The sequence below is a fragment of the Pelecanus crispus genome, chromosome 15 (genome assembly GCF_030463565.1).
Source record: "Pelecanus crispus isolate bPelCri1 chromosome 15, bPelCri1.pri, whole genome shotgun sequence".
Taxonomy (NCBI): Eukaryota; Metazoa; Chordata; class Aves; order Pelecaniformes; family Pelecanidae; genus Pelecanus; species Pelecanus crispus.
This window is the reverse complement of record NC_134657.1, coordinates 8,032,618-8,055,281: the sequence shown is the minus strand read 5'-3', so window position 1 is coordinate 8,055,281 and position 22,664 is coordinate 8,032,618. Positions and strand designations below refer to the sequence as shown.

Here is a 22,664-nt window from a genome sequence, read left to right as displayed (position 1 = left end):
TGAGGTTGACTGAAAGGCAAAGGATCTTGAGAGCAACTTTTAGCCTGAACAGTTCATTTCTTAGGAAATTGGTTGCTATGACTCAGCTTCTAAGTTAGTTTTGCACACATAAATGAAGTTTTGATTTTATTTGGAGTTGTGCATACATTGTGGACCTAAACAGGTCTCATTTTAAATGGAAAATAAGCTGGACTAAAGTAGACCTGTCTGTGATACTGATCTCTGAATGAGCATAAACACTTCTAATTTATGCCTCTTAGTGTTTTTTATAGGGCATAAAGGAAAAGATTGAAATTGAGAATGAGGGAGACATTGTAGTGGTACTGTGTATTTTTACGCTGAGCTAATATTGCTGCTTGTAACTTATTGTTCACAATACTAAATTAGTTAGTTATATAAGACAGAATAAAACTGTCTTTTGCAGAAGGCAACAGGCAAGTGTGTTTATATTTTGGCACCAGAGGTACAACTATTAATGCCATCACATCAAAGGCAGCTTATAGATGTGATTAACCACAATACGCTATGTTCTGCTGCAGTGTTGTGTAATAGCTTTAAAATGCTTGACTTATTTATTGTGTTATTCGCAATAACTGTATTAATCTGTTTATATGTATCCCTATCATATCTAAATTCCTTCAGCAAGCATAGAGGAATAAAAGCTATGGCCTACCCCTGAGGTTATTTACTGTTGAAGAAAAGGCTGTTTTTCTACATTTTCTTGGTTTTCATATTTTCTTCTGGGTAAATGTAAATTTGAGAAACAGAACATTGAGCTTTATTTTTTTACTTCTTTTTTTTCTTGACTGGTATTTTTGATGTCTTTAAAATGAGATATGCTGTTAGATATGAGCCTTAGTCTGAAAGGTACAATACCTGTGTCAGTGACAGGGTATGATTTACAATATAATTTAAAAAGCAAAGTGTGGCTAGATTTTCATTTTCACCGTAGAGCCTTACCTACTCCATAGCCTTAAGTAAGTGAAAGAATGTCAGTCTTTCAGTGAAAACAGCTCACGCTTTGTTTTAAAGGCTTGAGATGTGGCAGATAGAAACTGAGCAGGGAAAATACAAAATCTTCCATGAACAACTTAAAAAAGATGAGGAGGAGCTAGAGATGCAATACCAAGAACGAGCCAAAGTACGGATTTGGAAGGAAAAAATAGCAGCACTGCAAGCAGAAGCAAATCGGCGGTCTAGAGAAAAGTAAGTGTCTATAAGTCAGACTCTGCTTCCTTTCTCTGTGTTATTTTTAGCCAGCTGAGAAGATTAGCTAATTCAAATACCAGTGGTATTGTGTTTCTTAGCTGGGTGTTGCTTCAGGAACATTTTATGAGGAAATGGAATTAAAATTAGAATTGCCCACAGTCTTGCAGTTATGCAAGTAAAGATTTCTGGTCTATGAAAATAAACTTGCTAAAGACAAAAACTGTGAATGCTTTTTTTCAAAGGAAATGAAGTTTATTAGATCAGACTAACTGCATATGTCTGCATCGTTGTTGGCTGCCAGCACCTTCTGAACTTACGATCAAGTTCATTGAGATTTCTTGGAGAGGAGGATGACACTGGTTTATCAATTTGTCTGTAGGTTTTGTGAAAACAAGCGACCATGTTGGGGGGGGGAAGACTGATGTCCTCACTTCAGCACATACTAATAAACTCCCCAACCCTGCCCTTAGATGTCATTGTGTTGGAATCGAGGTTTCCCTAGTCCTGTCTGCCACTGTTGGTTTGCCTGTGTTTTGTAGAAAAGAAGAGGAAGCCCAGAAAGAATATGAAGAAAGGCATAAAAAAATTCTTGAAGATGCCAAAAGGAACCATGAAAAAGCAGTATACTTCCTGAGAAAAAGCATGGCAAGGTTATTGTTCGCTTCTTTTCTGTCACTGTACATTCCCTGCTGTACAATACTTTATCCTTTAGGCTTTGGAAAATAATAATTTTTCTGCTAGGTTCTGTTACACTTGGAAATCTTCTGCCACAGTACCAGTGCTGTGAAGCATTCAAATCTTACATGGCACAAAAGGACTTGGAAAGAAGAAAATCCAGTTACTGTCCTAGTATCATCTTCCAATTCCCTGTAGCTGCAGGGACTGCCTGTTTGATGAGATGCAGAGGGGTCTGACTACTTGTAGGCATTAATAATGATTTGAAACATTTTATATATGTGTGTCATTGACTGAAGTAGTTTGAAGTAGTATAACTAAATTCCAGGTTTGAAACTTGCACTCTGCCGTTCTGTATTCCATCTGAAGTGTGGTAAAAAAAGCTTTCTTGCTGTCTGGTAAAATTGGTTGATCGGCAGTTTCTTTGTGCTCCTGTTCTTTTCTGTTTGATGGTAAATTAAATGTTTTCTTCATAGGTTTATGTTTATATAATTACTGTGGTGTTGAATTATTTTGCCACTAAAAGAAGTGTGAACGTTTGTTACTTACTTTTACTTGTATATTAGAACTTATTTGAAAAAATGATTGAAATAATTGTACTGCTTCTTTGTTGGTTTATTTTTCATTAGATGGCATGTGCAAATTTGTAATAATTAAGAAAAACAAACACCCAAATAAGATTCCCCCACCACCACCTTGAGTAATGTACCAAATATATTGATCTTACTTTTTTTTTCCTAGTTTGCCATTATATTAGCTGGAATACTCTCAGACTTGATTAATGCCCACATATTTCTGGCTTTTAGAGTTTCTAGGGTTTATTTTTAGTGTGGGTACAAGTGGTTGGCTCGTATGAAGTTCATTACATAATTGTTTAGATACTGGTTATATGAGCAACACCTGAATTCTTTATTTTAGCAACCAGACATATGTCATAATGTGGAACACATTCTTCATATTCAAAATTAAAAAAAAGTTGTTGAGCAAACTAGTTGAAAGCCTGTTGGCACTTGTAACTTGAGCGGTACGTATATAGAAGAGTCTTCCAACTGTTCCACTGTACCCATACCCAGTATCATAGTAAACACAGAGGCTTACAGGAAGAATGGTGACATTGTCAAATTACTACTTGTCAGGTTAAACATTCTAATACTAAAAGCTTTCCAGGATATGAGCCTGAAAGATTTTACTTTGCTTACAGAATTCATGAAAAAAATGCAAAGGAAGAAGTGAAAACTCAGGAGCATATGGAGAGAAGGATACAAGCTGTGCTTTCCCTGAAAAACAGCATAACTTCCAATAGGGTACTGCTGCTGCGGCTTCCATGCGGAATGAAGAAATTGCCCTCTTAGACTGCTAGGGTTTAATGAACGTCGTCTCAGTTTTCATTGCAGAATTGTTGTGTGATGCTGTCAGATCACCGACCTAAGCTCTTTTGAAACTGGGGAGAATTTAACTATAGGAGTAATGGTGTTAGATTTGCACAGGTAGATTTTGACACCTACTTATGGAGTTTAGTCTGTCAACAATCCCGTTGTTCTGGTAGGGTAGCTCTCTTGAAAATAATGCATGTGACAAAGAAGTTCTCCGAAAACTCAGCCAGAAGCATTTCCAGTTATTTGGATCCCAGTGCAGAAATACTTCATACAGAGAAAACATATGGAAGAAAACCAGTTACTTAAGAATTTAAATAATGTATATTAAGAATTTCTGAGCTATGCTACTTTGCTGTTCTACTTATGTTCTGTAGAATCTGAAGGAATGATCTTAATTTAATACTAATTTGATTAGAACTGTATCTTTTCACATTGCTTCATAGAGTAGTAATTCAAGGGCAGGCTAGAAGGGTAAAGAAGTAGCCCTGACCTAGTCAGAGCTTTCCGCATCTCAGCGCACCATGACTAACGTGTATATTAAAAACAATAAGCTCTCCTTCAGAGAAATCTACCACAAATTTATACTTAGATAAGGGGACCAACACTAGATTCTCTGTTTTATATTCTTTAATACGTGAATCAACTACGTAACTGTGGTTTGTATGGCTTCATAGGAAAAACTCCAAACTCTCCAGGTTTGGAATAAAGCAATGGCCTTTGAGGCAAAGAAGCAGGAGATGAAAATGAGGGAAGCTATCCTGGCAGAAGGAGGCAATGTTGCCAAGGAAATTTTTCTCCATAAACGACTGCTAGAGCATGAAAAAGAGAAACAGTAAGTATCCATAGCTCTATCAAACTCCTAGCTGCTTACTGATGCTCATGCAGGAATGTATTGGAGCTCTTAATCAGATTCTGAAAACATAACATCAATGATGCTGTCTCAAGGGAGTGAACTCATCCTTATACTCTGTATGTGTGATATTTGTATAGTCTGTTTTAAGTGACTTGAACTTCTAGCTTAGGTATTATTCGGAGAACCAAAGCTAGGAGTCTGTGTTCTATGATTACTGCAAAGAAGATAAAACTACTCCAGGAGGGAAATTCAGTGAACCTAAACTGGATGCCTGAAGTAACTGTACTTCTGCGTTTCCTGAACACTGTCCCTACAAAAATTAAATAGCTTTCTTAGGCTTTTAGAGACAATCTCTGCAATAGTGCGCTGCAGTAAGGTCAGAAGCAGCGTACTCTCCTTTGTACTTTTTTTTTTATTTAAATTACTCCTCTGCCTTTGTAGTAAAGTTGATAGGAATGTGCCCGTATCTCATCTGCTCCAGTGCAAAGCTGAATTATTGTTTTTAACCACTTATGAAGATGAATGTGAGCTAAGATACCAAACAGAGGGTGGCCGAGGTATGTGTTTCTGCATGCTGGCTCTGCTACAAAGGCAGAAACCTGTAGCAAATGTTAGAGATTTAATAAGTAAAGGTTCAGTAAGTCTTAAGTTTTGATTAAATAAAGCTTCAGTCTTGACAGCTGCATAACACCACTTCTGCTATCCCTAAATATGTTCTAAAAGTCATGTTAATAAAATAATCGTATCAGTTGGTAGAGATCTGCTGGAAATATCCGACTCTAAGTTTAATCCTTCTTGCCTTGCTTGCTTTCTCCCTGTGGCTGTTTCCCTTTGCAGGCCAAGGGGGATCACAGTTTGTTAGTCTTAATGTTAGCCGTGTCATGTTTCTCACAGCAGTTCTTTTCTAATTTCAGCTACCATCCTGCTAATCTGCTGAAAGACCGCTTAGTTATTTCTCCCAGGGTACTGCCTCTCTGCTTTTCTGTGAAGGCATATTCTCAGTTTTCTCTCAGTATATTTCAGCCTGAATATATATTTCTGAATTATATGCCAAAGAAAATAGCTTTTTAGTCATTAAAACCATTATGTCATTAATTTGTATATCACCTATTAAAAGGTTCAGAAAGAACTGATCATGGGAACCAAGGATGGCTTTATACTTAAGGCAGATAGCACTGGGAGCCAGTATACCATTCCCATGTCTTTGTAACCATGGTTAACTTCTTTGTACCATGATTTTCCAAAAATAGATTATAAATACAATGTCACTTATCTGCTGCAATGGGGCATCATGAGACTAAATTCAGACATTAAAGTGCTTCAGTAGGCAGTAGCCTGTATTTAAATGAGAAGTGATATTTTCTTTGCTCCTATTTAGAATCAGTAATTATTGGTGAAAGACTATGTTAAAAGCAATCACTAGTGTGGATAATATTTGTTGCAGAAAATTGTGTTTTAAAACTGAGATGAAATTATCTACTGTCGCTTTTGTCACGCTACCCAGTGTATCGTGGAATTTGTAGTCATGCATAGCTTTGAATTCATACCTTCCAAGTTCAGTACTTATGTCCTTACCTTTAAACATTCTTCCTCCCTTGATAAAATCCACTGGATTTCAAATAGGCAGTTTTCTTTAAATAGCTAACTAGGTTAGGAAAATTATTTTAAAACTTCATTTTCAGTAGCGATGACTGGTATGCTTTGTCAACTCCTCAACTTCTAAAACACTGTAATAGAGTATATTTAGTCCGCAAAAATGTATAAATAGCCTCTGAATCGCCTGGTGTCTTGACACAAATTACCACTGCACCCAATTTAAAGACTTGCTATTTAGCTTAAAGGCTCAAAAGAAACTGGACTGTAGTTAATATTATTAGTAAATAACCATGGTTGGTTTAATATTTCTTACAACATTGGATTACAGAGCTTTTAGAGAACAGCAAAAATCAAGAAAAATTGAGATTGTCTCTCAGATATTGCAAGAAAAAGCTTCTATTCACAAGCAGAAAAAAAGGCAATCCTGTACTAAGGCAATTAAGGGTGGTGGTAAACTTGAGGATTCTTTACTGTGGAGAATGAAAACATGGCAATATATTGAGAAGACCTGCAAACATTCAGCTGGAGCAGTATCACAGGTAAACAAAGGTCTAAGAATGAACTGTCTTTAGATTTACTTTTTGTTAAAGGTGCAGGGCAGTGAATTCTTTTGCCTGTGAATAGCACAGGCTACGACCAAATACCAGACAGTACAGAACAAGTGCAGAGTAATTTCTCCATTAGATCTCTTAATGACTGTTAGTCTCGCTTTTCTTGATTGCTGATGCTTCTATGAATAAAGACATTGTCCTGTTTGGTGTGGGGTGGTTTTTTAAGCACATTTGTAAGAGCAGGTGAACTTTCGGACACGTGAATCGCAACAGGCATCAAAACCCATGCAAAGTACTCTCGCTTCCTGTTTAATTACCCTCATCCCCGAGTAAGGATTCAGATCAGTTTGTCAGTACAAGAGAAGCCTTTCCACTGTATTAGAAAGGAGACAGTGGTTCTCTCCAGACATAAGCTTCCTGGGTGGGTTCTTTTTTTATCTGCACAGTATTCCAGGGAGTACTGGTCTGGAAAATGGAGGTGGAGTGAATTGAATTCCCTGCTGAAACTAGTGGCTTCATGCAGTCTTTAGGTATTTAAAAGAAGAAGGGTGGGGGAGAGGTGCTGGTAGAAACAGTCATACTACAACAAAGCCCTTGGTCATCATGTGATACACAACATTCAAAACCTACAGTCAGTATTGTCGTGCCTGAGGACTAGTTTCTAGCCTCCTGTAAGTATACAGTTAATGTCATATAGATGCTTTTAACGGAAGATTTTGTCTGTATTCAGCGTCTTACGAAGGGATCAAGCTAAGTTGTCATCTTTGGCCTCTGAGCTTCATAGACCTGTCATTTTTGTATTAAAAAATCTCCTCAGAAACTGTTAACTGTTGAAGTAATTGTCCTCCAGTCTTAACTGTATCTTCAAAACTTATGTTCTTTCACAAATAGTCGTGGTGCTGTCCGTCAGCTTGTTCCTCAGCTGGTGAGAGAACTGCTTCTGTAGGAGAGAGTTCTGGAAAAATACCCCACGATGTGCTCTGTGACAGTGGTGAAGATGAGAATGAGAGGGACAAGACCCTAGCAGAACCAGAGTTCCCAGGACTTTGGAGTCAGGAATGTGACTTGCACAAGGTAAATATTGTGATATGTCTTATTAGAAATAGAAAAGAAAAAAAATATGGATGAGATCCTTTTGTAATTGACTCATTGTTAAGTCAGTCTTTACAGAATTTTGACAGCATCCATAAAAGTATTTTAATGGATTAGAAAAGTTTCATTTGCCTCTCTAGCAGTTGTATATATCTGAGGTAATGACACTGGCAAGTGCTGTTTTAGAAACCTTGCTTAAAAACAATAATTATCTATTTTGCAGTTAAAATGCAGGCTTTATTTCATAGATATAGAGATTCAGATGTGAGAATATCATCAGAGTAATTGCTGTTTGACACTGTTCTTGCAGCATTTGTTTTCTTAAAGAGAAAACAATACCTCAATTTTAGTTCAGAGGTATGTGAAGACATACATCACATCATGTTCACTTGTTTGAGTTTAAAAAAAAACCTAAATGTGACTTTCTGTTGAGTTGGCAACACAGATTGCTTTATGTGGAAACAACTTTTTTCATACCATACTAGGCAAAGAAAAGCATATTTTCTAGCAAATAGTATTCTATACTCTAAACAGAAGTAAATAATACACTATTATAGAGTGGAATTGTGTCGTTAAGATCTTAAATGTTATTCTAAGGTATACTTGCATATACTGCTTTTCTGAGATGTAGGAGGCCTTTAAGGGCAGACTTTATAATCAATCAAAAATAAATAATGTCAGTACATATTCATATACTTGCATGAAAGAAGCACTGGACCACAACTGAAGTGTTCCAGTGAAGTGAGCTGATTTTTTTTCTGAATGAGTATTTGTTTAAGAAGTTGAGGGGAAAAAACTCTTTAAGTGCAGAAGAGCTAATACTGCTGTCAAAAATATTACGTCACAGTGTGAGATGATGATAAGCTACAGAACAGACAGCAGAGAATAAATTAAATTCTTCATATGGAAGTCAGGAGACTGATCTGGAGAGAAACAGACAAAGGCTGGCCAGATCCTAAAAGATTCCATTTGCGGACTTTTCTACTTTGCGCTACAGATTCTGTGATCACACTTACAGTCATGGTGGTTTTTACTGATATTCCTTATTAGATATCCAAAGAAGAAATAGATCCAAAGCAGCTGGCTACAAGGGTAGAGAAAAAAGATATTTTTGAGAAAAAAATGGAGGAATCCCAAACTGGAATTTTTCACAAGCAAATAGCATCTGGTCATGAATATAAGGGAGGTACTTTCTATAGTAAACCAAGCTGCATTCATTTCAAGGTTAGTGGCTATTGTGCATAGGATCTATAAAGATGATGTATGAATATACTCGTATGTATACACTGATGTCTTGATCCAAATTCTGTTGCACTGGGAAGAAAAAAAAAATCTTGTTGTCTTTAATAGGTGTTTAGTCAAACCTGAAACAGTACTTGCCTTTTTCTCTAGCAATCTCTTAGGTAAGTTATAGTTTATATAGATTATATAAAATACTTAGTTTTACTGCTTAGGTCTAAATTATAAAATACTTCCTTTACTTAGGGGATTTTAAATACTGTCAGAAGGGTGAGCAAATGATGAAACATCTAGTTAGACTGTGTTCCATGCTTTTAAAAAGGCAGCGTAACTGTTACTTTATATATTGTTTGTACATTCGTTATTGCTAGAAAATAATGTCCTTAACTGGATTGTAGTCATGAGTTCTTTGATTTCAGTTTGCAAGTGACCATCACATTGTACTGGTCGTGAGGAAACGGAGCTGCACTCTATCTCCGTATTGTAATTACAAGCGTACTGTCAGAAAGTACAACGCTATGCCTGCTTCATCTCTGTACTCGGAAAGGTTGCTAGCGTGGCACGTCAGACAAGTCTTCCGACTGTGTCGGAGAAACATGCTGCCAGTCAGCCTGCAGGACCCTTCTTGTCTGTGTGTTAATGACCGTGCCCAGGTATACAGCTTGCGTGGTGGTCTGGTCTTTATAGGAGCTGGGAGCCTGCGCCTTGCACAGGAACAGCAGGCCTCCATTGGAAGACTGTGGCACCTAGCTCTGTGTTCAAAAAAATCTGTATTGTCTTTGCCACCCGCAGCCTAAGTTGTTAACAACTCTATTAAACCGTGAATGTGACATAATGTCTTTGACGTCCACTGCAGGCGAAGACCGAGCGGCTTGGTGCATGAGCTGTGCACAAACCCAGATAATGTGGCCCCACCCGTGAAGCAGGAGTTCCTGGCTTTATGGGCTGTATGTTTTAAAAGGGTTGGTTTGGAGCAGGGCAATGCTTGATGGATTTATACAATACTTTGCACACAGGCCTGTGATCCCAGTAGGGACTGTGAGCACAACTATGGTAAAAGTAGTTGGTTTTGTCGTTATATGCGTAAATGCTACCTCCTGTAATTCACACCACCTGATATGTTTGGTGTTCCAAGGATTTTGACGTTGGTCAAATCTACAAAAAGAAGATAGTTTTGATAAATGCATCCTACAGCGTTAATTTCTGCAGACTAGTGGGAATCAGTGAATGGCTCAAGGACTTCATCAGTATTCAGTAAGTAAAATTAACTGTAGACTCGTTGCTGGTTTTTACCGTTGTACCACAACAGGAGATGTAACCAAATTCTGTAGCAAATTAAATAGATTTTGGTAAATAAGTCTTAATTATTATATTCCATTCTTGTGTGATGAGGAGAGGAACCGTGTCTCAGAGCTGAGAAGTAAGAGGTTTACTGAGCCCGAGCTGCATGCCATTGGTTTCTGTAGTGGTGAGAGCAAGGCACCAGTCTCTAATGTGTGGAAAGCAATATAGACCCGTGGTAACTGCCAGCCCTGAACAAGTAGAACGCTTTTTTCCAAAAATGGCACACGCTTTTAAAAAGGGGAAAAGAATCTCTTTGTAGGTACAAAGAAGTAAAAGAGGACGCAAGCTTCTTTCTAGGCCACCACAAAGGCCTTTAAGCCTCAGCAAACCTCTTTCACCAGCTGCCATCCTTCAGAGCATGTATTCACACTCATTTCCAGATTACTGCTGAAGTTTAAATGTGAAGAAGCTGATGAAAGAAAGGAATCTATCTCAGAGCAAAGAGCACTTAAACTGAAATCCTGTGGTATTTCCCATCAATCCATTCATACAATCCTGATGACAGATTATATAATGAAGTATTCTGTCCGGTTGGGAGACATTGCAAATTAATCTCAGTTTAACTATATTGATAATTCTATTTGACTGTAAACAAATGGAAATATCCCCAAAATGTTTCTTTTTAAGAATAATTCAGAGACTCACTTTCTCTGGAGATATTTCAAGCCTTTAAAAATATAAAATACTACTTTGCACAACTTGCCTTTCTCTAAAAAATGAAGTCAAGAAAATAATATATTTACTTGGAACTCTCTGAAACAAAAAAAAATTGTGATTGTAGTCTAGCCTAAAAGTGAAAAAATGCTTAAGCCCTTGTTTGTGTGTAAGTGGAGCTTATTGACAAATAGGGGACATCAGAGTGAATTCATTTGACTTACGTAAAAAGTTAAGGTTTCAACTCTTATGGCTGACTGACCTGAAGAAACCATTTCTGTGACTGTTTAATCATGCCCCAGTGAAATAAAGAAGTCGTATTACCGCAGTAACCGATTTCATACTCCAGACATAGTTTTACAGCTCACTACCCACTGCCACTTCGTAGTGATAGATTGCACTTGGAATTTCTAGCTAGCTTGCTAAGAAAAATGATGGTGCGTAGTTAAGCTGTTCCTTGCCCACTTCGTCCCTGTAAGAGTACGCTGGAATGTGAACATACCACAGTTCTTGACTGAGGGTAGTCACCAGAGAGCTATCGAGTCTGAATCCAGCTGCTGCGGATCTTGGTGAAGATGTTTAGCACTTCAGTCACAGACTGACCGAGATGCACAATTGACCACAACACAGCAGAGCACTTCAGGTTTTAAACTTGCTCTGGTGCTCGGCTGAATGTGAATAGTTTTTTTGCTTGTTTTGAAATCATGTAGGTGGATTTAATTGTGACCCACTTATATGTTTAATTTCTATTACAAAGTCTGAAGCTACTAATTGTATCACAAAATGACAGTGTTTTTCATGCTCTCAAAGATTGAATTTTTTTTTCCATTTAGTACGTTGGACAATTACATATTTTCAATCAGTACCTCTGATTTGTGACCAAAAATGAAACAACCCTTTCTGCAAGGCCTAACTCTTTTCTTGATATAATGACTTCTGAACAGATTCCCTTTTCTGTCTGAAAATGTTTCATCTTGCTTTTGTTTGGTTTTAATTTTATTTTTATTAAGTTGTGATTAGCATGGATGTTCTGTGTTTCAGTATGCTTGGGTATTCCCATTGCTAACAACATTTAGTTACCTGTTTTGTCTGGCTTCCTTTCTGTTTCTCTCAGGCAGAATAGGTCTCCAGTAGTGCCTTAATAATTCCCTTAGAGTGCAGCTGTGAGATTTCTTGTCTTCTGATGGGCATTTTGCTTGCATCACAGGGACCATGAAATGAGGCATTGCAATAAGTGGCAGTTTCGATTCAAGATAATTTCGATACAGTTCGCAGCAAGCAGCACATTCTCTAATCATTTGCAGCTACCTTCCCCCCGCCCCCGCTTTGTTTCCTGTTTGGACAGGGGAGATGTGACCGAGCGACACCCAAAATGGACAACGGGGCAAGACCGCTTCTTGCTTGTTAGACTAGGCGACCGGTCCACCCCGTTCGTGATGATATGGTTGAGCCTCGGCTTCGCCTCTTTGGCTGTAGCATGAAGGCAGTAATTCTTGCCTTTTAAAAGCACTTTAAGACTTTACGAGTAAAACCTCAATCAAGAATCAGCCTTTGTAGTTTTACATTTGCAGCAGGCTTCTGTAGCTTTTCATTAATCTGTCACTCATTCTGACTTTTCCGAGCAATTACTCCAAGGGCGGGGGGGAATCTGTCATTGTTACTAGAGTAGGAGCTGGATGTTTCATACGTAGCTTTAATTCAGAGTCTTATGTTAATTATCTCCATAGTTTTGACCCACCTGGCAAAATGTCTGCTGGAATGTCCTGTGAATTGGTGGTAACATTTAAGCCAATGGTAAGTGCACCTGAGTGCTAAGTGACACAATGATGAGAATCCTAGTATAATCCACTAGCCTGATTAAAAACATCATTCATTTAATTTCTTAACTGTTAACAAGGGAACAAACTACACTTCTAGAAAAGGTACCGTTGTACGTGGACAGCTGTGTGCACGTTCAAGCTCTGTTAAATGGTAATAAGGCATATTCTAAGGGCACGTTTTAGAAAACTGCCTGTTGCTAGGTATTCTTGGAGTATGTTTTGAAACTTGCTCTAAATGGAAAGATTTATAATATTGCACAGCTAAAGTTAGCCAGGCAGTTACCAAAGACTGTTTTAAAGCAGAAATGTAGAATCTGTAGGGATACATTTTAATATGTTACTCAAAGAATGAGTGAAAATATTTCTCATCAGACTACATAGGCTAAATCTTTGCAAATTACTTGGGTTTTGTTTGTTTGTTTTCTAGATAAATGAAACTCTGGAAGGAGAAGTCATGTTTATGGCACAGACAGGTTATTTTTCTGTTCCATTGAAATGTACAGCCAAGAGATGTGTTGTAAGTGACTTTTTAAAAGTATGTTCAGAGTCAGTATAACAACAGTAATAGAAAATGTGAGGTAGCATAAACATTATTGGAAATATTTAGCAAGAGGTATTTGTATTTCTTTCTTTTCCTTTTAAATGGAGAGTCTCTTTCCAGAAAATTACTTGTTTCCTAAGCTTCCCAAATTACACTGAGATTTATACAGACTTATCCTAATGGATTTACTTAGCCATGAACTGTAACTTTAACTTCAGAGTGGAATTAACTGAAGTAGTCCGGTTTAGAAATTGATGACACAATCTTACATTGTGAATGGAGGGAAGAGAAATGGTGACTGGAAATGAGCTATCTTTCTCCTTGTAATTTCTGGAAATTCCATCTCGGACCTGCAGTACTTTATTCTTAACTTTAATTTTCTATGTAGACAAAAATCAAAATATCACAGTATCTTTCTGTCTTTTCTGACATTTACAGAAAGCATATAATCTCTCCTTTCTTTCAGTCTTTTGAGAATTCTATACCGAATTTTAAGCAAAGAACATAATTTTCTTACTGTTAAGAGATGAAACTACAGGCAGCGCTAACTTCTTTTAGATACCTTAATTACCTATGAGCTCACTTGCAGAAAGTATTTGATAAAAGCAGCAACTTCATTTCTAAATTACTTCCTTCACACCTAGGAGCAGCTTTGGCTTTACAGGCCAAAAGAAATTATAGATGAGAATAGACAATGCCAGAGGAAAAAGATTATGCAAGGGGACACCCAGTATCGAATAAGACTGGCAAATGCAAAATTTGGGGTATACTGGGAGCGTACGTAATAATAAAAATAAATAATAAATAAAACATAATTTAAAAAAGGCTTTAGACATATGAATGTCTTCCTGGAGTTTGTGATACTACGTTTCAGTAAATTGAATGAATAAGATTGCATGTAGTTTCTTTACTGGACTGCTCATTGAAACTTCTGTGCACAGGGAAATGAATCAAGAAAAATCTGTTACACGGATAAGAGAAGGGGGGAAGTAACGGAAAGGTAGTGCACTGTAATTTATTAACAATCTAGCAAAGTATTTAAGGATGTGCTTAATTTTAAGCAGTTGTAGGAAGCTAGAATGATATCACATCAATATTGCATACTTAAATCTGACTCTGTGCATAGGACTCTAATGGTTTTCAGGTAGAAGACCTTGAAGATGAGAATGCACATTGCAGTAGAAAGCCAGCACATTAATCTTTGATCAGAGGAATAGTTTTCTTCACCTAGAGAATTCTTACCATCGTTGTGCGCTAATGACACGCAGGAACTCCCGTTCTTTATTCTCTGAAAGTGGGAAGAGTTCAGCTGTAAGCAGGATACTAGCAAGCAACCAAGTTGTCTTTGTCTTTTTGGTGCTTGAACTTGAATTACAAGCCTTTTGTTATCATATATCCAGTTACAAAGTCATTAAAAATTCTATAGGAAGAAGTGTATTGCTTTTTAAACTGGCTGTGAACCATGGTAGCTAAAAGAAACAAGATGGGATGTGTTATAAACTGATACGTCGTCACTATATGATGTTAAATGCTGCTTGCTTCTCAGCTTGATGCTAGTAAAACCATTTTACTGTAACACAAGAGCAACAATGTTGAATCAGTACGTAAATATTGCCTACTTCCAGGGTAACTACCTGAAGACTTATGCAAGCTGCTACTATGAACAGAATTTAACCTGTTTTTTTCCATTGTCATATAGTGGACTGAAATGGAAGTGGCTCAGTTTAACAGGACATTAGAATCAGAATCGTTTAGGTTGGAAAAGACCTTTAAGATCATCCAGTCCAACCATTAACCTAACATTACCGAGCCCCACCACTAAACCAATTAAGGGGAGAGTAGCAATTTCATGTTTCCTGGCTTGGTGGCTGATTGTTTTAATGAGTTGACTTCTACAAAAAAGCAGAAAGACACTCACAGTTTGCGTTGTTATTTGATACCGTCTTTGAAATGATAATAAGAACTTCAAAGTCCTATTCTTGAAAAGGTGGATGCTCATTCAATTGACATTACTGACTATCTAGGACAGTAGTAATTAATGGTTTCTCTTCTCACAGCTGGCACTAGACAAAGAGCTCATTGACTTTGGCAGCCATGTGGTGGGAGAGACAATTTCACAGACCATCAACCTGACAAACAGTGGAGCTTTGGGAACAAGATTCAAAGTTCAGATGTCAGCAGGTGACAGCAGTACATGCAGGGCAACAGCAAAATCTTCTCCTGGAATGGTAGGTTCAAAAGCATTTCCCCAATTTGATAGAAATATTCTGCTTTGCAAAGTGTGGTAGAATCGTGCAGAATCATGGAACAGCTCAGGTTGGAAGGGACTTTGGAAGATCGTCTGGTCCAGCCTCTAGTAGTTTGTTTATGTTTGGGTTGGTATATCTTAATATAATCTGTTAGACCCCCAAATATCACAAGACAAATTTTAAAACAATTATTTGGGGGGGAGGGAGGAGGCAAGGAAGCCAACAATGATAATTGTTTTTACATTTTAGTCATTTATGTCATGATTCCTATTTTTTCCACATCCATGAAAACTAGGAAAAAATACGTTAGTTAAAAGAAGAGATTCTGACACAGTCATTTAAAATCCCAGCTCCTGGACTTCAGGAAAATACCAACTGTTGCAAAACTAGCAATAAAGTATTGAGAATTGGGAACACTAGCCTTGATCTTCCTTGAAAAATTCAGAGCTGTTAATTTAAATTTCCTATCAAAGAAGGACAGTCAGTTCTTCCCATGTAACAACAGCTTGTCAATAAGTCTTCTTAGTCCAACTAAGAATTACATTGAGGCTGTTGCCTAAAAACTATGATAATAAACATTGTTAAAAGACTTGAAGGAAGGTCTTTCAAATCAGTAGTGGAATGAATGCAAATGATTGTAATGTTGTGTCTTGTGGAATGTCCTGGGTGGGAATGAAGCAGAGACTGTTGAAGTGTACGAAAACTCAGACACTTGGTGCAGAGCTGACAAAATGTGAGGTGTTAGACCTGATGGTGATTGCTCCTACAGCACACCAGTTTCAAAGTTGACAGAAAACTGAGGAATCCCAAGAGCTGTGCTCCTCCATGTAGCAGATAATTAAGTGAAGAACAGTTACGAAGAAAGCATGCATACAATCATCTTTGCATGTCAGCACTGTGGGACAGATTTTTGAGAAGACTGAAGAGCTTAAGTCTGAAGATGTACTTGTTCCTTTTCTAAATAAGCTGTGGATTTTATTCTTAAAGTGGAGAGAGCTTCAGATTTTAAAAAAAAAAAAAAAAAAAGCCCAAACCCAGCCAACAACAACCAGCCACCCACTGTGGTAGGAACTCATGCTTTGTAATTCCTGTGTTGACGAATATCATTATCATAAATGTTCCTTCTTCCTCAAGTGTTGCATAGGCAGTACCCATAAACACATTTCATAGGGCCTTGATGAGAGAGAGTATCACTACTAGGTTGCATATCTTTGTTTTGAAGTGCCTACATGCTCTTGTAAACACAATGCAGGTACTTCATCTTTGTTCCATCAGTGCAGTCTTTAATTTCTTTGATTGTTGAAGAGCCATTGGCTCAGATGGTTTTCAAAATTCCCTACTTCATAGTCTAACCCAGCTTTAAGTTCTAAGAAAAGGGTTGACCTCTCTTTTGAAACACCACATTAAATAGTATGGACAGTGAAATTGCTGAGCTGTTTGCTGTGGTTTTCAACTCTCATACTGTCCTTACATTAAAAGTGTAGCTCAAACAAAGGATTTGTGAAATAACACCGCCTGTATCCATGGTTATCCTTCTGTATTCTATATTTTGTAGGTGTGTAATAAAGAGAAATCCAGTTTTAGCAGACTTAGTTTTGACATAGAACTGCCTGTGTTTCCACTAGAAAACTGTTAGTCCTGTTAATTGTAAAATAACACTATATTGTCTTGCTCCCATTATGTTATTTACCTGTTCTGGGCAGCCAGCAAAAATTAAATCTGCTCATTGATAAAGGTCTAGTAGAATGTGCAGTTTTTAGAAAGTGCAACATTTCTCCATTTATAACGTGGAACAGTTGGAAGAAAACGCAAGTCTGATTTGCAACTGCTTCATAAAATTGGAGCTGGTGCAAGCTAGATGAACAGTCACAGTAGAAAATTTTTTCTTCTGTGTTTTCTAATAGGTTACTCAACATTTCAGTGACTGTGTCCCTGAAAAGAAAGTCAGCAATAGTCCTGTGACATCTGTGGTTGAAAACAGGGAACAAGTTTGTCCTGACCATAGTGAAGAAGTGACCTACTGTGTAGCCCAGGTGGAGCAGCAGAGGACTGAGACAAGCCTGGGCAGTAGTTCCACAGGTGAGATGACTGGTTTAGAAAACGGGCAGTGCAGTTTCACAGGTTAAGCATTATCCATTTGTAGAGTTTCCTGTAATGAACTATGGGATTCAGTTTGCAAAGTTACTCAGTAAATTAAGTAGTTCATCATTCTAGTAGTAATGTTATACTTCTTTGTATGCTGCCTCACAAAAAATGACTAAAAATAATGTGCTGACACCATTATATCAACAGCAGCAGAGAATCTCACTTCTCATTAGCGATCAACAATTCAGTCTCAGAATACAGAAACCAACTAGGTTACAGAAACTGCAAAATTGCTAACATTCTCATCTGTATTGGGTTTGTGTGGCAAGGTTTTGGTAGCGGGGGGGCTACAGGGGTGGCTTCTGTGAGAAGCTGCTAGAAGCTTCCCCCGTGTCCGATAGAGCCAATGCCAGCCGGCTCCGAGATGGATCCACCACTAGCGAAGGCCAAGTCTGTCAGCAAAGGTGGTAGCACCTCTGCAATAATATAGTTAAGAAGGGGGGAAAACCCCTGTGCAACACCAGGAATTGCAGCTGAAGAGAGGAGTGAGAACATGTGAGAGGAACGGCCCTGCAGACCCCAAGGTCAGTGCAGGAGGGAGGAGGTGCTGGAGCACCTTCCTCCTGAAGGCTGCACCCCGTGGGAGGGACCCATGCTGGAGCAGGGGAGGAGGGTGAGGAGTCCTCCCCTGAGGAGGAAGGAGCGGCAGAGAGGACGTGTGATGAACTGACTGCAATCCCTGTTCCCTGTCCCCCTGCGCTGCTTGGGGGTGAGGAGGTGGAGAAATCGGGAGTGAAGTTAAGCCTGGGAAGAAGGCAGGCATGGGGGGAAGGTGTTTTAGGATTTAGTTTTTATTTTCTCATTACCTTACTCTGATTTGATTTACAATAAATTAAGCTAATTTCCCCAAGTCAAGTCTGTTTTGCCCATGACGGTAATTGCTGAGTGATCTCCCTGTCCTTACCTCGACCCACGAGCTTTTTTGTTACGTGTTCTCTCCCCTGTCCCGCTGAGGAGGGGAGCGATAGAGTGGCTTTGGTGGGCACCTGGCATCCAGCCGGGGTCAACCCACCACATTGTCTCAGCAACTGAATACCCACTTCTCAGAATAGAAATCCACATCACAGGTTTATATTTTTTTATAAAATCCAGTCTTGTAGAAGGAGGACTTTCTTAACTTCTGTATCTGTTCTGCATGTTGATCATTCTAATTGCAGGAAACTGAAAGTTCCATGAAAAGGTTGTGGGTGTTTTTTCTTTTTAAATGTAGGATCTGTATTGTGAAATGGAGTGATTCCATAAATCGCGATAGCTGTCTCCACAGAACACGTACCTTTAAAGATGTTCTCAGACCTTAAAAAAAAAAAAAAAAAAAAAAATCCACTGCTTTGGCACATTAACATATCTCATGACACCCTGATCTTTTTCCTGGTTAATGTGAAGCATGTGGCTGCCAGTTGATTACTGCCGTACAGTCCCAAGTTGGCTTCGTCTTTCTCGTGCTGCATTAGTTTAAGGCACTCTGGAGCCCTGGTGGGAGACTGTTAATTAAAAGGTACTTATTATTGCAGTTGTTTTGAAAATAAAGTGAAGCAGCACTTTCACTTGCTTTTCAGGTCCTGCTGACTGCATTGCTTTGTCCCACTGAAATTGTTCTTAAAGCCCAGCTCACACTTTCAGCTGAGTTTGCATTCCTTGATGTACCAATCTCTGATATATACTTTATCCTTCTGAAACATTCATGATGTTGTTCTGTAGCAGAAGGCCCAGGTGCCTAAGGAAGGCTTCTGGACTAGAGCAAAGTTGTATGGCCAAACAGAAATTTACTTCTAGACATTCGTATTTCCACAGCATTGGTCTACATTATTGGATTTGCAGTATTGACCAAAATCAACGTACTTCTGCTCTGTTTGATGTTTTTGTTCAGTGAATAGATGCACACATCCAGCATTTTGTGGGATTTTGTTTGGTTTTTTTTCTCCAGAACAACTTGGTCAAGGTGTACTAAATTCCAGATCAGATCTAGATACAGACAATGCATGTAACTTAGTGAAACTTTCTCCTGAAGAAACACCAGTGGAAATTATGCTTGGAAAGGTAATGAACATCCTGAGAATACAGACAAGATTTTCACTAGTCTAAGCCTATATCAAATAAATTGCTTTGGCTCTGGTGGGAAATGCTTAAGCACGCGAGCAATTTCAAGCCCGCTGGACTTTGTTTTATCACAGTTAATTCTTAAAACAAAATCACATATTTGCCCTTTCTTTTGATTTATAAAGACCTATTGGAGGCAAAAGATTCTGTAGAGATTTACATTTCCTATAATGTAACTTTTTTTTTGTCAGACTGATTTTTCTGCTATGTTGTGTGGTTGTACAAAGTCTAGTGACAGCACAAAAGATGGGGCAGGAAGAATGTCTGGGAAATGTCAAACTTGAGCCATATTAAAATCTGGGTATGAGAGTGCAGATGCTAGTTCGTACTAGCATTTGTGGCTTCTACCTACGCGTACAAAAGGCAGGTGGACTTAATGCTGAAATCAGTCGAGATCTTTGAATGGCAGCACAAGCCAGCTTCTCTGTGTGTTAGTCACATAGTCACCAATATATGATGGAAACGCTTTGGTAAACCACGTTATCGAGCTGTCAGACAGAGTCTTGCAGTAAAAGGAGACTCTCAGTAAAATTCTGACCACGCCTGGTTGTGAAACCACATGTCATGTCAAGTCTTTTCCCCACACTAAACCTCCTAGGGAGCTACTGATACCGATTTTTCCCTTGCATTGTGCATTCAGTCTAGTTACAAACTAGGTGTAATAGAGTGTTTGTATAGTATGTGTATATACTGCTGCTTTATTTCAATATAATTTATAGCCAACTACAATAATACAGTCAGATTTTCATTAAAAACATGCTACTTCTTGTTTAGGTTACTCAAGGTGAAGTTGAACCCTTCAGCTCAGTCAAACTTCAGGTTATATTTGTCCCAGCTATCCCTGGGGATGTGCGGGCAGAATTTGTGATCGTGTTTGACAACTCAGACTGCAAACCAGTAAGTGACTGTGTGCAAGACTTGCTTCAAAACACTGTAGAAACAGAGTTTAAAATCCTCCTACTTCTGCTTTCCCAATAATTAAAATTGCTCAGAATCCTGTATTAGAAACAGGAGAAGGAGGTAGAGAAGATACGTTTCTGAACATGATAAGAAATAACAGTGAGGTATCACATGATTATATATTATGTGGTTTGATGGGAGGTAACTTTGTAAATCATGGCCCTTCTTTCTGATGCAGTATGATTATTAAACGTGTTGATTCCCTTAAGTTTCTGTGCAAATAATTCTGATATTCCCATTTTATCAGACATCGTGCTGGAAAACATCTAATGTCCTGGAAACAAACATGACAGTATTCTTCTTTATGCCCAACCTACGTAGTTTATTTTCTTTCTGATGTATCAGAATTGGAATTATTTAGCATGCAGTAGTGAAACTGATGTGTGAAAGCTGGAAGAGATGACAACTTTAGTTACCACTTCAGCATATTTTGATTCCACACTTTATGGAAAGCCAAATTCTGCCTGGGAACAGAAGCTTGCCAAAAAAATAAAGAAAAATTTCCAAGAAGCTCAGTAGGGCAGTCTTGGCTCTCCCCACAGTCTACAGATGGAGTAGTCTACAAGAGGAGCTGCAGGTGCATACTGCAGGCTCCTATGGTAGGACCCTCTCTTCAAGGATCATTTTATCTAAATCTGAGCTATGTGGTCACTGAGGTCAGGCCTAAGGTCATTATAGGAAGTATGGCGCTGTGCTGCATTTCTTTGCTGGCTAAACAAGCTGCAGTCTCTTGAATTTCCGCACATTCACTTAAGCTAGGTGCACTTTAAATATTTCTTTTCAATATCATGGGCAGCATGCTCTTCCTTCTGTTCTCTGTCAAAGAATCCAAACTAAAGTATAATTCTTTTTTTCTGCTGGAACACCATAGCATCTAGGCTTTATTTTACAAATTATTTTCATAGCTTTGCCTAATTAAAGAACCTGTTGCAATATGAGTAATAAAATACTTTCCTCAGCTGTAGTTTATAGCAGAAATTCTTGCTCTGTCTAGATCAGTAAGAATTGGAGACAAACAAAAATAATTACACTCTTGATTTATGTATTAACAGCTGTGCTTCAGTGCCATTGGAGTTTCTATTGATGTGCCAGTTTGGGTGCCCAACCCCAACATTGATTTAAAGATCTGTATGTATGACCGACTTTATCAGGATTGCATTGTCATTCAAAGCAGGTGAGCTACTCTTCCATTATCAGCTGCCTTCTAGAGCTAAATAAGGAGATCCCAAGTCATAGGTGATGTCCTGAAGTTCCGTTGTGCCAGACCCGTCTTGTCATAGGAAGCTGAAGAACAGTTTGGCTTTTTCCTTGGCATTTCAGGAGGACATCCTGATTACAAGCCCTCCGAGTTCCACACTTCTGCGGAAATGGGACTTGGGTACCCTCCTATCCCAGATTCCCAAGGCCAGCCGTAGCTATGAAGTAGCCGGGTTGATACATGCCTTCCCACCCCTACAAGATTCCCTACGCTGTACCTGTTCGGTGGTATAACTGTGAAGTCCCTAGGGAATAGCAACTCCACAGAATTTCATCATGTGGAATTTGCACCCTAAACATTACGGAGATAAATGTGTCTAAAATGAAGTGCACATTGGGTATAATTGATTCAGTCAGGCGATTTTATGAAAGAATATTTTGTTATTTCTCAGTTATTTTACCTTTAATTAAAGTCCATGGGAGACTTACGATCTGGAAGCCAGCCTCATGCCAACTGTTCTTTACTGAGAAGGTCAATCACTGGTCTTTCCAGACTTGGGATATGATGCTGGATAAATCGTGTCGGTCCTTTTGCATTTACTGTGAAATGGGAAGGGAACAACTTTTTCTAACCCATATAGGCATTAAGCACTGCACTGGAGTGACAGATACCTTGTAAGTACAGATAGTGACCAAATACCAATTTACAGGGGAAAAAATGTCTGGGTGTTTCTGTAGTCCAAGTCAGTAATATCTGAAGACTGGTTCTGTTTGCACTGCCATGTAAAGATAGTATTTCAGCTCATCGGCTCCCAGAGATTTGGTGCTATCAGAGAGTGGTTACATGAACTTTTACTCTCTTAATTGTCTTCAGGTGCTGGGTGTCTTCCCTCTACTCAATGCAGTCACTATTGAATGCTTATTTTAACAATCTGCATTTCTTAGATTCTATTTAAATAGGATTGGGGTGGGTTTGTGGGAGGGTGGGGGAGATTGGTTCTGTGGAAGGCATCCATTCTAAACCTCTTACCAGAATTATAGACTGCAGAGATTCTTCACAGTTGGA

General features: G+C 38.5%; 1 protein-coding gene across 1 annotated transcript in view; it reads left to right on the top strand.

Annotated features, from left to right (window-relative positions):
• Positions 1-22,664, top strand: part of CFAP74 (cilia and flagella associated protein 74) — a 48,109-nt gene that overhangs the window by 5,768 nt on the left and 19,677 nt on the right. Inside the window, exons 6-20 of the mRNA XM_075721598.1 lie at positions 1,033-1,206; positions 1,749-1,859; positions 3,086-3,188; positions 3,935-4,092; positions 6,038-6,248; positions 7,152-7,334; positions 8,403-8,576; positions 9,727-9,845; positions 12,317-12,383; positions 12,837-12,926; positions 15,008-15,178; positions 17,104-17,278; positions 19,269-19,381; positions 20,216-20,338; positions 21,454-21,575. Of these exons, the coding sequence (XP_075577713.1) occupies positions 1,033-1,206; positions 1,749-1,859; positions 3,086-3,188; positions 3,935-4,092; positions 6,038-6,248; positions 7,152-7,334; positions 8,403-8,576; positions 9,727-9,845; positions 12,317-12,383; positions 12,837-12,926; positions 15,008-15,178; positions 17,104-17,278; positions 19,269-19,381; positions 20,216-20,338; positions 21,454-21,575 (2,094 nt within the window). The remainder of the gene's footprint in view (positions 1-1,032; positions 1,207-1,748; positions 1,860-3,085; positions 3,189-3,934; positions 4,093-6,037; positions 6,249-7,151; positions 7,335-8,402; positions 8,577-9,726; positions 9,846-12,316; positions 12,384-12,836; positions 12,927-15,007; positions 15,179-17,103; positions 17,279-19,268; positions 19,382-20,215; positions 20,339-21,453; positions 21,576-22,664) is intronic.